Genomic DNA, 15794 nt, shown 5'->3' on the forward strand with positions numbered 1-15794 from the left:
AGTGAAGCACCGATAAAATTACATAAATTAGTGTATGTTAAATATTAATCATATATTCAAGATATATATTTAATTTTTGTTTGTATATATAATTAAAATATTGATTTGAATGTTTTTAATTCATGTCAAATGAGTGAGTGTAAAATAATTTTTTTTATCAGAAGTCATTGCGTTTCAGTCGTTATAGAATTATGGATCTTGATTTTAATCTTTGTAAAATATTTTTCTTTAGTTTTCATTCTTTTAAAATTATAAATTACATACTTGTGTTGCTAATATCCATTGTAGGATAGATAATTAGCATGTATTTTACAAATATTTTAAAAGAAAAATAAAAAAAAATACTTGTTGCAGTGTCACAACACTAATAGATAGGAGTTGAAATGGTAGTCTGATTTAATAAATTTACATAATATTAGCCATATAAAATAATAATTTTAATATATTTTTTTTGTGATTATGAATATCTTTATATCTTAATGGTGGCAGGAAGAACAAAAGTTAAGGGTGGAAGAGAGAGAAAAAGGTGGTAAGTAGTTAATGATGAGAAAAATAGAGAAGAGAAAGAAAAAAAGTGCACTTAAGCCTGAATTTAATGCCGTTTCTATCAACTTAACTGATAGAGTACTAAATTGATACAAATTTGAAAACATAGGGACCAAATGTCTACATTTTTAAAACTGGATACTAAACAGAAATTCACTCCGATAATGAACTAAACATTTAAGCCTAATAATAATGAAGAATTTTCCTTTTAGTTTTAAAAACAGTGAAAAATTTTCTTTTAGTGCTGAAATAATTTTTATCTAATTTTAAAAATAATGAAAACACTCATTTTAAAATTTAAAATTTGTATTGAATTAAATAAAATTAACAAAATTTAAGATTAAATTAACAAAATTAATGAAATTTGGAACTAAGTTGAACAAAAGTAACAAAATTTGGAACTAAATTGAATAAAATTAAAAAAAATTGAAACTAAATTCAATATAAAATATAACTTAACACGTAACATTGACACTGACATGTGATATTGACATTGACTTGATATATGATATTTACATTATCATGTAACACCTTGATTTAACTCGTAAACAACTTTTTTTAAATTAAAAATAAAAGATCACAAAATAAAATAGTTAAAAAAATAAACGTCATTGTAAAAAAGATCAAATTAGTTAAAATTAAAGCCTTATTAAATACTTGAAAAAAATAAGGATCAAATTAAATAAAATAGACAAAAATAAAAATAAAAATTATATTTAAAATAATATAAGAACATCAAAAAAGAAAAGTTTCCTAAAAGTTACTGTATCATATGAAATATTGACCGAACGGTAACTGAAAAGGGTCGATCGGTCTATCCGCTATTGGTCAGCATGGTCAAATGGTTTGGGCCGTAATTGGGCCTATAGTGCTAATAAGCTGCTTCAAATAGTAATTGGGTCAACTTAAGTTGTTACTGGACCAATGATCAAGTAAATAATAAAATAATATCTCGTTAAAGATATATGATAAACCAAATCCAGAAGTATTTGGTTGAAGATATTGATAAACAGGATTTTCAAGTAATCTGCTTATATCTTATTTTGTTTATATTTTATTGGGCTTTTATCAGTTTAGGATCGTAAATTATAAATACAAAGCCAGAGCCACAAGTCAGAGGTACGTTTTTCACTTACGCATTATATACTCTCATCTACTTTCCAAATATTCAAACAGTGTCAACCAAGCACTGATTGTTTCATTAAGAGTAAACACTCTTCAACCACACGCCTAACTTGAGCGTCTCCCTCGTCAAGAAGGAAACCGATCGGTTTGCGTCAGTACCGATCGGTTTGCGTCAGTACCGATCGGCCAACAGTAGAAGTTTGGAAGTGAGCGAGCGGTCCACCACGTCAGCAGATCAGTCTCTCGGTCCCGGAAATATTTACATAAACCGTTACTAAATTCTATAATTATGTTATGGATCATAAGATTAATTGTAGCACGTGTGAAAACATTAGAATTGTATTCTAATAATTTAGAATGATAAAAGGGGATTATTGAATCTGTAGATGCACCTGCCTTCCACGTAACACATTTGTGTTTGGAATAAAATTATGTATGTTATGGTTCACACATGTAATATATTTGTTTAGAATTAAATATATGGTAATTTTGTTACACGTCCCAAAAAGAAAAAAACACTCAAAGAAAAATCTCCTATAAAAAAAACATAAATCTTTCTTTAGTATATACGAAAATTATTACTTTAAAAATATCTTACTTTTATTTTTAATATTATATAATTGATTGAATACAATTAGGCGTCTCTCCACTATTGCCTTTCAACCCACGTTAGTCAAGTCTAATTGACTGATTTCACTGATAAAAAAAAATAGGAAGCATAGGTGGAACAATGACTTTCCCGCTACAAACAAAGACTAATAAAGACTATCTATGTGGTAAAGACTTTCTACGAGTGAAACTCATCATAAATAAAATGTATTTTAGGTAAAAATACGTATTTATTTATTTATTATAATTTTATTTTTAATTTATACGAAATTTTTTTACATTTTCTCATATCAATGATATTATACATTTATGATGAGAAGAATCTAATAGCAGATGACATGATATATCCAAATCTAAATTATAATAGACTTTGATATCATACAGAAAGATTCATATAACTTAATTTTATTAAATCAGTTCAATATCTTAATATTTATTAAAAAGTTTAATGAGGTTGAATTAGACCTAAGTTTTATTATATTAATATGGTATCATAATCATAAAAGTCTAGTTTATATAGTTAAGATTTGAATTATTGTTCCATGTGCGATTGACATTTTTTATTTCCATGTTTGATATTTTTGATGTATAACTAAGGAAGAGGGTGCTCTTCGAAAAAGATTTAAATTTGTTTAACAATGTTTTATTGGGAAAATAATGGAAGCGAGTCTTAGAAAAGGAGACTAGATGGTTATGGAAAGATATTTTAGATTCAAAGTATAGATTCTAGAGAGTCTTAGACGAGAGAAATGATTCAAATTATGAGTCTTGGTAGTAAAGATATATTAGAACTATTTGTGGAGTGGACAAAAACATGATATGTTAGTAATTTGAAATGGAATATAAACGAATTTAATAAAATAAATTTTTAGAAAGATATGTGGATCAGTGGTATGTCATTAAAGGAAAGGTATTTAATGTTATATTTCAAAGGAAGACATATTAGGTGAGTTTGGTTTTTGGAATGAAGATAGTGGTACCTTGGACAAGAGAACGGTTTGATTGAAATCAATGATGATAGAATCGTTTGAAGAATTTGATAGGATTAATTTACACAGAAAAAAGAAAGATGAGTAGATTTGGAGGGATATACACTCGCAAGAATATAATGTCAAATCAACTTATAGAAAACTAAAATTTGATAAAGTGTTAAGGAAAGGTTTAGAAATGATGTATTGTGAAGAACCAAATCAAAATCATCAACTCAATTTTTAGCATGCACAGTGCTAATTAATAAAGTGACCAATATATTTTGAATGAAACTATAAGTCATCTCTTTTTTAAGTTTAAGGTAACAACACACATTTGACAAATTTTTCATTCTTAAATAAAAAAAAATATTTTGATTATCATAGTGCATAAATACATTTTATACAGTTTAAACTAATAGGGTATAATATCAAAGGCTATCATTTCATATATTTAGCCTCATAGAAATAGTTAGAAATTCAATAATAGACATGGAAGAGGGTTTTTTGTTGGTACATATTAATTTTAGAATTTGCTTACATAATATATTTATCTAATTCAACTTTTAGGTTAAGGATAAAAGGCTTCGTAACTAATTTAAAACACCCATCCTATCTACGAGAGACTTCCACATGTAAAATGTGAATTCTAAGTGGAAACATATTTTGTAAAATCTAAAAAAAAAAAACAATTTAGCCTTTTTATCATGTGCTGACTTAGGGGTTCAGGAAACAAAAGATTGAAACTTCACATAGAGAGTAAAACTATACCAGAGATAAAATGAAAAGTAGTGTTATTTGGTTAAAGAAATGCGAACAAAGATACACAAAAAATGCATGAAAAAATAGTGATATCAACTACGCATGAGAGATGGTGGGTTAGGAACTTCAACGACGCCTTCGAGCATTTGCATGACAATCCCCATTGTCGGTCTCATCTGAGGTTCCTCATGAATGCACCATATTGCAATTTTCACCCATTTTTGTAGCCTCACATAGTCAGATAAGGCCTCTTCATCGTTCTCCACAAGAACATCTATTCTTCCTTCCACAAAGCAATCACAAGCCCAATCTGAAAGCACTGCTTTCTCTTCTTCCCCAGGCTCCATCATTAACACACTTCTTCTGCTGCAAATTATTTCCAACAGCATTACCCCAAAGCTGTAAACATCCACTTTAACCGTCACAGCAACATTCTTAAACCATTCAGGAGCCACGTATCCTCGTGTTCCTCGGATCATTGTCGTCGTTCTACTTTGCTCAGACAGCAACAACTTGGCCAACCCAAAGTCTGATATCTTTGGATTGAAATACTCGTCTATCAGTATATTTTGAGGTTTTATATCACAATGAATAATGGGAGCCTCACACTCTTCGTGCAAGTATACCAACCCTCTTGCAATCCCCAAAGCAAATCCAACTCTTACATTCCATCTGGGTTTGGATTTCCCAAACAGGATGTCTGCAAGACTGCCGTTGCTCATGAACTCGTACACCAGTATTCTATTGATTCCCTCGTCACAAAATCCGATTAACCTGACCAGATTTTTGTGGCAGGTTCTACCGATGGAACTCAATTCAGTCCTAAATTCTTTCTCTCGTTCGTCTACCAATCTGTCCAATCTCTTCACAGCAATCACATGACAAGAACCTGCTTCTAGTTGTCCTTTGTAAACAATGCCATAAGAACCTCTGCCTATTTCCTCCTGAAAATTCTCTGTGGCCTTTTTCAAATTTTCATAAGTAAACGAATGCAAATTCGTTTCCAAAGGACTACGGGCGGCTTTGGAAATCTTATTAGCTTTCTGCTTCTTGAGAATAAACAACGCAACTGTAGCAAAGAGAATACTGTTTAGGACAAGAGAACCAATTAGCGGTCCCAAAAGAAACAGCTTAGCTTTATGTTCTATCTTTAAATCCGGAGGAGGAGAAGGTTCCCCGTTTGCACCTGTATAAAAGTCGCGAATAACTCTTGTTTTAATATAGACAACATGATTATCTGTGACGGCTACTTGTCTACCGTTACCAAGGGGAAATCTCTTCAGCCAACATGTATCGCCTCCTAAAATGGCCATAGCACACGTGCAATCCTGCAGGCAAAATTGCTGGCATTCCTGCCTAGAATAAGGTTGTATCCTTTCATAATCCCCCTGAGGAAAATTAAAATCTTGAGATGCATGCATTTCATATAGTTCTTCTGGCGGTGTTTGAACATCAGCTCCACAAGCAAGGGTGAAATTGGGTTGGCATCCACCAAATTGATTACCTGGATCCAGCAGCGAATACCCATAAGGGCATTTGCAGGTAGGCCTCTGATTTTCCATGGAGCAGTAGCTATTGTAGCCACAGGAACCGCTACCATACTGATAACCTATTGCATTGCAAACGTTGTCAGGAACATACCTCATGATTCTCCACCCTGACTGAGCAGTGTTGTTCCGTGGATGATAATACTGGGTGAAAACTCCAGTGAAGTCAAGCGTTGCTCTGTAGTAATTCACCTCAGGATCGAGATCCGAGATATTCCATTGGGAACCTTGAGGTTGGATTATAGTCCCATTTGTGGTGTTTACGTAGATATTCCCCGACTCATTGAACAGTAATGTTGAAGCAGCACCAGAGGCATCCAACATATAGTAAGGGTCGTAAGGCAGTAGAGAAGGCCATGCAAGAGGACTCAGTAAGACATTACCATCCTTAAAATAAAGTTGAAACCTTCCAGTCGTGTAATTAGTGTCTGTTAATCGAGATATTAGCGTGCCTTCAGGTTGGAGAGATTGAGTAGGCAACAAAGTGTCGGTGGGGTGCTCAAAACTTTGCCACACCTTTTCAGAGCTCTCGGTCAGTAGAATAAAGTTGCCAGTATCAAGCATAGAACCTACGGAGACAACACTTGACAGGTTTAATGTCCACATGGAATCTCCTTTGGGACCGGTCAGTGTTAGCCCCGCCGAAGTAATCCCAAACTGTGATCCCGCTGGTGCTGTTGCAAGTTTGTTGTCTGTTTTTAAACTCCAAACAACGGTCTTGTCGGGTATCATGTCGTACCAGATGGCAACCATGAACAGCTTTGTATTGGGATCCGTGTTATTATTCAATGGGCGAAACCCAAATGCAAAATGACCAGAAGGTGAACGCCACACTCCATTGTTGTCGGTGGAAATCGTGGAACCGACATCAACTTCTGCAAAAGCGAATGAAAGAAAATGAAATTGAAGACAGATAAGTGTTGGTATAAGGAGGGTTAAGGAAGCCATGGTTTGAATTACAACAAAGCTAGAACAATAGAGATGTTGATGAGTAGTTATTTTGTGATGTCTTATAAAAACCCATGCTTGACAAAGTCTTCGTTCTGGAAAATACTTGGAAAATGAGGAGAAGGTGACAGTTGAGCTTCATTAATATTGAAATCAATGAAATCCTCTTCTAATATTCAAAATTATTTAGAACCAATTCAACTGCCTGTAGGAAATTGCTCTGACATTTCTATGAAAAACACATTCAACAACTCTCTTTAATTATATTAATGGCAACACATACAATTAAAAAATAAATATAAATAAATTTATATTTTTTGTAAGTAAATTTTATTTATTTTACATATTTTTTTTATAGATAGTTATTTCAGTTTAAAAAGTATTTAAATTTTAAATATTGTATCAATTAAAGAGTAAAATAGTATAATAATTAATTTAATTTTAAAAAATTATTATATAAAGATAAAATTGAAAACAACAAAAAGAAAGAATCCCTCGGGATAGAAGTATAGTATAATATATATTAAAATTTAAATTAAAAACAGGTTAAATCAATCTCGAAATTCGTATTTTTTCGAAGTTTTAAATTAGTTCTTTTATATTTGTTTTTAATTGAATCTCTATTTGTCAAAAATTGATATAATTGGATTTTTGCAGTTAAATTGAGTTGATGTTACGTTGATATGAAATTTTAAATGATATGACACAAGTGACTGGAATTTCATATGTTTAAAAAAAGAAAATTAAGAAAGAACATTTGAAAACGATGTCATTATGGTTCATCTTCTTCTACTACTACCTTCCTTCAACCAAGTCTTGGATATGGTAAACATTAATTTCTTCCTTCTTCAAATTTTTTAGAGATATGGTGAACATTAATATATTTGGCCTCATAGAAATAGTTAGAAATTCAATAATAGACATGCAAGAGGTTTGTTTGTTGGCACATATTAAAACATAAACATAAAATTACAAATAAGTATCTAAAAACAACTTTTCTTGTATTTATGTCCCATTTCATGTTTATTTTCCGTTTAAATCTTTCAAAACACAATTTTCATTGCTGAATCAATTTTAAATTGTCTTTACAGCCATGAACGAGGCCCTTACCATTTTTCTCTGTGCTTCGACTAACTCTCAACTAATGTTACAAAACAACACCTCTATGAGGCTACTTGCTGTGGGTTATTGGTGAAGGTGGAGTAACCTATGATGATGATGATATTATAAAATTTTATAACATATATTAAAATATACATTTCTAGTTGTTAACCTATCTTTTTAATATGATACATTTCATATACTAAAATAACATTATAAAACTTTATAACATATATTATTTGTTAAAGGACACAATGTTAACCAATATCAGTATCGTAATTTAAATATACATCTTTGTAATTTTACCTTTTTTATTGCAAATAATAATAATAATTGAGTATCTTCTTCTTTTTTATTAAGGTGAGCATCTCTTGAAGTTGACATCGAACAACTTTCCACAATAATACTAACAACAACTATTACGGACTTTAAACAAAACTTATGAAATTTAAAATATAATCCTTAAATTGAAGTACAAAAAGAAGAACAATGCTAACAAAAAGAAGAACAAAAATGTTGAATAAAATAGATTAAAGAAAATTAAAATGAAATTGATAAATTAAATATCAACTAAAAAAAATACTTTTATCATGTTACAGATTATATCTTTTTGATAACTGAAGAAAAAAATTAAGCATAAGGGATTGATCATAGATTTCATGTATTCATTTCTCGTTCAAATAAAAACAAAATATATCCCATGTTTCCAACTAATTTTATCTGATTTAGTATACATTTGGGGCTAAATTTATGAAAGCCAAAAATACTTTTATTTTATAAGAATTAACCTTTTATTTCTTCATTTAGTGCATGAGCATTTGTTATACTATATTAAATTCATAAAAATATATTCTAATTAGTTTCTTTAACTATGCTTTTGTTAAATAAAAGAAAGACAGAGAGAGAGAAGGGAGTGAAAATGATTTGATAAAAGAATTTGACTAAAAGTGTTAACAAAACAGGTGAGACTCAGTCTTCTAACACAAATTTTATTATGGACAGAGCAATCAAAGAAGATTAATTTTCAGCACCCCCAGAGCCTAAACTGATAAAAAAGATTACTTTTCATGTCAATTTAAAGAATTTTACATTATCAACTAATAAATAATCATACAAGATAAAACTTCCAAACTATATTATTAAACTCAACAAATTTTATCGTATATCACAACCTGTGCTTTCCTAATGTTATATAGAATAAACATTATAAATAAATTGTAATAGATAGGTTATGCGGACTAAACAAACTTTCAACTCCCTTATTAATAATTCTATGAAATAACATTAACATTCATCGATAAAATAAATAAATTAAAGAAGATATACTACTATGCGTATTTTATATAAAGATGACAACGTGTCGTTATTCATCTAAAATAACACTAGTAAGTATTTTAAATCTGTCATATTCACAAATACTCAAAAATATATATTTTATAAATTTTTTAAATAAAATTACAAAAAAATATATAATATAATATAAAACAAATTAAATATCAATTTAAAATAAATTGATCCTAATAAAATACAAATTATATTTTAATTTTAATTTTAATTTTTTTAGCGATAATAAATACTCACAAATTTAAATAAAATAAAGTCAGGTCAGCGGGGATCATCTTGGCTTAACGTGGTCTTGTTGCAGAACAGGCTTCAAACATTTGAGAGGCCAACATACTCTTAAAATTAGCATATAATTGAATACAATCATTACATTTGGAATCAGACTCAATTTGCTAAAATGATTTCCATTCCAGGCCTCCACAGGCAGAGGTTCTTGTGCACTCGTAGGTTGCTTGCTATAAGTCGGGGCGTGCGTTACATTTTACGCTCAATTTTTTTTATGTAATTACGAATAGTAATCTCGCTAGCTTGGCAATATGTGATGTATCTCTTTTCAATTTGTTCACCAAACAGTTTATATTTATGACTTCTGCATAATGATGTTCCTTTACTAAAAAAATTTAAACTCTAAAATCCAAACCCGACTTTATGATTCCTATGTTTGATTCGATTCTCAACTTTATGTTGTCTAATTTAGAAGCATATTTACTTAGCAGAACAAATGTTAAAAAACTCGCAGTTCTATTGTATGTCATACAGATTCACAGAACAATCAAATGCACTAGAAGTAATTTGGTTCTATGGACTACCATGACATCCCTAGGACCTTGTAGCGATCTTTATAGAAGCAATCCAGAAATGAGTATTGCTTCTAATGATGGATTGCTTTTTAAAATTTTATTTACATTGGTTCACTTTCAAAAAAAACTCGCTTTCTATTGATCTGGAGTGTAAGGTAAAATCTGAACATACTCACTAACGCCACCTAAATCAATAGCCTTAAAATATCTACCTGGATTTCTTATATAAGGCGATGACATTGAAGTTGAGGGACTCCGGATTTTTCTGGATCATGCTCTGTATCACCTTAGCTGCATCCTGTCGTAATTTCAATATATTAGCAGAAAGATGAGATGGCCTTAAAAACAACAAAGTACTCGGTGAACAAGGTCAGCAAATCAACGTGGGTTTACCCAAGGATTTACGATTTGAAAATGGAAAGATGTTATTTACCCTCAACAAAGTACTCGGTGAACATGGACCATGAGATATTGGCCACGATTTTCTTCCATCAAGCTCATAAAGTTCATCTGCATGTGAATTATTACAGCATCATGCAAAATTCAATCCCTGATAAAATACAAAACTAAATGCACAAGAAAGGAGAATGTAGAGGGGAAAAAAACGACTGTGATACACACAATCAATTTTATAGAAAATTTACCATCAACACAGACAAAGCATATGAAATGTGCATCAGCATTGTCAGATGCCTGCATTACAAATATTTGAAACAAAGAAATCAGTGGTAAGATGAGAAGCTGAATAAGATATATCCTAGCAATTATTGAGTCATATTAAATATATTAATCCCTTCTTCCCATTTCCAAAGGAACTTCTTCCACCCTATTTTCCCAGTAAATCCTCGTGAACATTGCATGCAAGTCATACATAAATTGGAGCAAGAAATAGGGTTTGACTTAAATATGTTGAAATATACTCTCAAATTAATATTCCTGTGAAGTTGAGTTGAGAGGCCATCAGAATGCTTTATGTTTGCAAAACATTTATCATTGCATAAAACAAATACACGGTTATATAATGACAACAATAACGACACGATTTAAGATAAACGTTATCTAAAGCCACTAAGAATGTATCATGTATCACACCCAAAGATTAAAGATGCTAACAAGAGGAAAACTAATCCAAATTGATAGGATTAGCTTTACAATACATGATGACTGAACCATGGTACCATACCAGTTCCACGAATATATCACATGATTCCCAATGCATTGTTGCAGCAATCAATAAATTACCTCTGTATCACCAGCAGTCGCAGCCACTGAATGAGCAACTTCCATTTCTCTGTCATTCTCCAGAAATTTAGCACGCTGTATGAGACAAGTTACAAAATGTAAGATGGGTATTCCTTATAAGTTTTAGCTGATCAACAGTGTCTAGTGCGAACACAATAAGAGGGCAAAAAGGTAAGGTAAGAAGGAATAACCTGCAGTGGATCCATACTTGCAGTGGATTTAAAGAAGTTATTAAAGAAAGACCCCTCAACTGGCAAAAGCAACACTGATTGGTAAATATGATCCAGTACATTAAAAACCTCAACGGAGAGAATTAACCTGTGGCAAGTAAGCAACTCACCCAACTTGACTTCTGAAGTCAAGTTGCCAAGAGCATGAAGCAGTCCAATTGTTCCACAGGCATTACCCACAGTTTGCTTCATAAAATACACTCTACTGCTATATTCCTGCACCAGAACACAACGGTAAGCAGTTCATTGACTAATGTTCAATGGCATTATGACATATGCTAGCGAAAATAAAACTTTACTATGGTATTGTTCACTGAGTAATGAGACCTAAAAACACATGTTGTCCAAGAAAACAGGCAATTCAGAGAAGCGGGAAAATGCAGAAAAGATTGTAACAGTATAAAATCAACTCACCTTTTTTTCCTTTTCTTGCTGCAACCTTTCTTCTTCACTCTAATGATTTGACAAAATCCGTAGAAAATAAGAAGTGACCCAGACATGGAAAATGACGAGTTGAAATAGAAGAAAAAGGATAAAAACCTGGGTGGTTATGGGATAAAGAAAAAGCACAGCAAGAACGGGGTTTGGAACCATTTGCAGAAGCTCTTCATCTAAGCCATAAACGTCACAGCATTCTGCCTCGTCCTCTCCAAGCCCAAGTCCCCAAAGGAACTGCAAATCACCCATATAATTATACGCTAAACTATGAATATCATTAATTCGAAGAAGAGTGAGAAGACAAAAGTATTCAACTTCAAAATCTGAAGAAGATTCTCGATTAAAATTAAAAGTTGTTACTATTCAAATCGCATTAAAGAAAAACAAAGAAGAACAATGGCACAAATAATAATACGCAAGGGAGTATCCACGGAGAGAACCTGATTCATGACTTCAGGGTTTGCTTCGAGCGGAAGCCACCTTTTAGCAGAAGAAGCCATTGTTTTCTCTCCTTCTTCTCCCTGCTCCGCCTACGCTACCTTCACATCCGTGATTGCTCTGCCTTTATACGCCTCTTATGGGCCCACAATGCCCACCTCTTTCTCAAAATAATCTAAGCCCATTCTTTAGCATGTCCTATTTATGGATTGGATTATTGTACAAATTGATCAGGGGCAGCTATATAGTAATTATTAGAAAACGTTCAGTAACAATTTATCATGCTATGAAAAAGTTCTTTTTTTATTTTAAGGAAAAAATATTATTGACGCCCATGTTATAGCGTATACAACACGTTAATTGTGAGTGAACTTTGATTCCTTATTCTTAAATATACATTCTTCCTATCCTATTGTTTCACATACAATACTTTCTTTCATACCGAACACAAGTGATGGGATTTTTCTTATAAAGGTTTATGGGGAGGATATTATATATATCATAAGTTTCACTTAAGAAATTGCTATTATTCTTAACTCAAAAATTTAAAGTAATAGATTTACGATTTATTTTTCTCTTATACGATATTTAATTTTATTAATTTTACTCTGAGACTTTCAGTCACACTTAAATATTAAGTATAATAATAACAGAATGGAAATCATACATAATGCAATCAAATCAAATGTTTTTATCTGGTATTTGATCGATCTACCTTCGAACACTAACCATGAAAAAGTTGTTTCATGGAATAATGTTTCTCTCAGGTCTCATAATCTACGAACCCAGCGCTCGAGCCTAAGTTGTTTCATAGCTGGCCCAACATCAGGTTTACGTTTCTGTGGGCATTGCCATTTCCCTGTTATCCCTATGTCATCATATAGTTGAACATTTGTTGATTCTGTTAATGCCTTTCTCTTTGTAACACCACATTGCAATGGAATTTTTACTGTACTTACTGACCGCTCTAACAATATCTTTTCAGGTTTCTTCCCACAATTTTCATCGTTTCCTCCTGTGAAAATTTTCTTCCTTGTTGTCACAAAGCCGTCATTTTCTTTATTGTTTGTACAGGCTGCAGTTCTTGTTGAGAAGGTTTTAGTTGCAGTTACACTCAAGTCAAGCCTGTTATCAGGTTGGATATCAGTTGTGTTTGATATTTGGGAATCGTTCTTATGCAGCAGCTTTGGAGGTTTCGTAGCACTTTTATCGGTATCCAGTGACATTGGATGTCCTTCTCGATCGTAATGAGGCCTTGTGTGATTCAGATCTAACGTCTCCTTGTAATTAGTTGGACCATGTTTATGCTGCAGCGTTGTTCTAACTTGCCTGCATGGCTGCAAAATCTTTTTCTGATAAGTGTCAACTGTAGTTGAATTTTTCTTCACTTCAGCACAATCATCACCCTATGATTTCAACCGCAAAGAAAACCAGTGAGGACAGATGACTTGGAGGATAATACAGTACAATTCATGTATTCAGTGCAATATATTAACCAAACTTCCTTTCACTACCAAAATATATCCATATATTTACAGTCGTAGTTAAAAGTCTACTAATTAATATAGACTTCGTCCATAAGAGTGGAATGATTAGTATTAAGATTTATAAGTTATGATGCTTCGTAACATGTATACCATTGATGAAATTATATAAGTTAAATATTCACATTATCAGCAGACTGATAGATTTATGTTTCTATCTCCACTTTTTATATTACAGTACCAAAAAAAGATAAAATGATATAAAAATTGAGAATACTAAAACATTAACTAAGGCTTGGAGCCTTTACACATTAGTATAGATATTTTCATAATGTATATACTGTAAACCAACAGTCCAATTTTCAAGTATATTCAGTTCACATTGGCAAGCTACTATACTCTAAACTTGGGGGCATACAGTGACTCCGATTGGGTATTGTGTCTAGTAATGTCTGGCAACTAAGTTATCCATTATTAGATACCTTGAAGCTAGGTCCAGTTCCTATCTCATGGAAACTGAAACAAATAGAGAATGTATATATGCCCAGATGTATGGCTTGTGATGTGATAGTGCAGATAGAAATTCACTTTCTAATTTCAGGTTTTCATCTGCGATTTTGTTAGTATAATATTGAAAACATACCTCACATATTATGCTAATGGCTAAATTTTCGTTGCACAGTCCATTTCCATAGGCACGAGGTAAAAATCTACATATTAGAATGTATTTTTCTGAATTGCTTAAACTGCCTCTAAACAAACAGTATCTATTCATTGAAAGACCGTAAGTCTAATTGAGCATAAATATTTATTAGCTTACTTTCACTCAGTCTCATCAGAAACCACAACCATATGTAATTTCATTGAGTAAATATGTGACATTTAAAGAGGTAATTAGAAAAAGGAAAGGTTTGGATAGAATAAAAAAAGAGTACTGAGCACCCTATTAAGGCTGCTTTTTTGCTTTTACCTTTGTTTTATTATTAGAGGAGTCATTGTGCTCAACACACCCTTTCAAGTAGCCATTGGCAGGCTTGCTTCCGTCTGCTTTCACGACTTCAAAATCAAACTTCTCACAGTGGTTCTCTTCAGAAACTTCATCTCTTAAAATACTACATGTATCAAACTCAGGTGACTCGTAAACATAGCTGGAAAACCAGTTTCTGATGTCAGGAGGCTCTGAATCAGAAAAAGGAAAACGGCGCACACAAAAAAGCTGAGATAATTGATTATGCAGGACTGAAAACACAACCATAGCTCAATTTTGAAAAAGAAATCCTACAAGAAGCAAGACAAAGTACAAACCAGAAAGGAGTGAACATGAACTGAAAGGTCCAAGATTCTGCAAGAAAAAAAAACAGATAAAGTTCTAAAATCTCCATCTTAACATATGAGTGTCTAACTTCAAAAGCCATAAATTAAAACTCAACCCATAAATACAAATAAGGGAGATTCAAAAATAAATAAATAATGAGAAGAAGATTCACCTTGTTCATGCCCTGTTCTTCGTTATGATTATCCTCTTCTTCATGACCTACATTGTCCCTATCAGGCCGTAGACCTCGAATCCTAACCTTTTCTTCTACAACTTCTTCACCATCTCCCTGAGATTCGTTTTCCGTGAAAGCAGAATCTTTAACTCTAAAATTCGAATCCGGGTCGGGAGACTGATACTCATAGCTAGAGAACCAATTCCCAACATCAGGGGGCTCTAACATGCATACCCACAAGACACGGAAATCAAAAGGAGATAACTTTCAACATTAACAGGAAATTGATAAGTTTTGAGAAGTAATTGATTCGAACCAGAAGGGAATGAAAAAGAAGACCGCAAATTGGGAACCTGAAAAGAAAAAAGAAAATGAAGAAACAGTTGGTGATGGAGGAAAATGGGAAAATTAGTTGATACCTGAGAATTCAGGCCTTCAAAGCTTGGGATCGAATCCATCAAAATGCGTTCATCAAGCTACGATCTTCCACGACAAGAAAGTAAAGCTGGTAATGCCAATTTTTCGTTCCAAAATTTTTACAGTATTTATTACCATTTTTAAATTTTGGCGCCGAGTATTGGCGCCACTTTTCCTAAGGCGTTTGAAAACAATAAAGTTTTCTCACGACCGACTAATTGAATTTAAGTATATTTTTTTATTTGAAAGTAAAAGGTTGTTTTAAAATTCTTATCAACTTCCAAACTTTTATTTTTACACATTTA

The 15794-nt window shown here is 32.1% G+C and overlaps 3 protein-coding genes across 4 annotated transcripts; all 3 read right to left on the reverse strand.

Moving 5' to 3' along the window:
• Positions 1-4025: 4025 nt before the first annotated feature.
• LOC108334697 (G-type lectin S-receptor-like serine/threonine-protein kinase LECRK3) lies at positions 4026-6615 on the reverse strand. The gene has a single exon (XM_052869832.1). It carries the CDS (start codon positions 6503-6505, stop codon positions 4103-4105), a length of 2403 nt encoding a protein of 800 aa, XP_052725792.1. The 5' UTR covers positions 6506-6615; the 3' UTR covers positions 4026-4102.
• Positions 6616-9659: 3044 nt separating this feature from the next.
• LOC108318712 (ubiquitin carboxyl-terminal hydrolase 3) lies at positions 9660-12259 on the reverse strand. The gene is made up of 9 exons (XM_017556374.2): positions 12101-12259; positions 11763-11894; positions 11637-11675; positions 11333-11438; positions 11184-11242; positions 10993-11067; positions 10395-10443; positions 10184-10260; positions 9660-10048 (listed from the first exon to the last, which is right to left on the reverse strand). The coding sequence occupies exons 1-9, from the start codon at positions 12158-12160 to the stop codon at positions 9959-9961; spliced, it is 687 nt and encodes a 228-aa protein (XP_017411863.1). The 5' UTR covers positions 12161-12259; the 3' UTR covers positions 9660-9958.
• LOC108318768 (uncharacterized) lies at positions 12181-15575 on the reverse strand. 2 transcript variants are annotated; one of them, XR_001831714.2, is made up of 7 exons: positions 15492-15575; positions 15389-15425; positions 15070-15293; positions 14888-14924; positions 14553-14761; positions 12814-13504; positions 12181-12296 (listed from the first exon to the last, which is right to left on the reverse strand). XR_001831714.2 is itself a non-coding variant. In XM_017556373.2 (6 exons), exons 1-6 carry the CDS (start codon positions 15528-15530, stop codon positions 12869-12871), a joined length of 1182 nt encoding a protein of 393 aa, XP_017411862.1. In that variant the 5' UTR covers positions 15531-15575; the 3' UTR covers positions 12770-12868. The 2 variants fall into 2 exon arrangements, 1 of the variants encoding a protein (XP_017411862.1); XM_017556373.2 differs by lacking the exon at positions 12181-12296 and having other exon boundaries at positions 12770-13504.
• Positions 15576-15794: the final 219 nt, after the last annotated feature.

The sequence above is a fragment of the Vigna angularis genome, chromosome 10, assembly GCF_016808095.1.
Source record: "Vigna angularis cultivar LongXiaoDou No.4 chromosome 10, ASM1680809v1, whole genome shotgun sequence".
NCBI lineage: Eukaryota > Viridiplantae > Streptophyta > Magnoliopsida > Fabales > Fabaceae > Vigna > Vigna angularis.

Excerpts from the sequence above, each read along its gene's own strand:
- LOC108334697 (XM_052869832.1), bottom strand. The coding sequence starts at position 6,505 with ATGGCTTCCTTAACCCTCCTTATACCAACACTTATCTGTCTTCAATTT.
- LOC108318712 (XM_017556374.2), bottom strand. The coding sequence starts at position 12,160 with ATGGCTTCTTCTGCTAAAAGGTGGCTTCCGCTCGAAGCAAACCCTGAA. Across the intron at positions 11,068-11,183 it reads CAAGTATGGATCCACTGCAG|CGTGCTAAATTTCTGGAGAA; the intron begins GTTATTCCTTCT and ends TGTCTCATACAG. Across the intron at positions 10,049-10,183 it reads CACCGAGTACTTTGTTGAGG|GATGCAGCTAAGGTGATACA; the intron begins GTAAATAACATC and ends AAATTACGACAG.
- LOC108318768 (XM_017556373.2), bottom strand. The coding sequence starts at position 15,530 with ATGGATTCGATCCCAAGCTTTGAAGGCCTGAATTCTCAG. Across the intron at positions 15,426-15,491 it reads TTGAAGGCCTGAATTCTCAG|GTTCCCAATTTGCGGTCTTC; the intron begins GTATCAACTAAT and ends TTTTCTTTTCAG. Across the intron at positions 13,505-14,552 it reads CCTCTAATAATAAAACAAAG|GGTGATGATTGTGCTGAAGT; the intron begins GTAAAAGCAAAA and ends TTGAAATCATAG.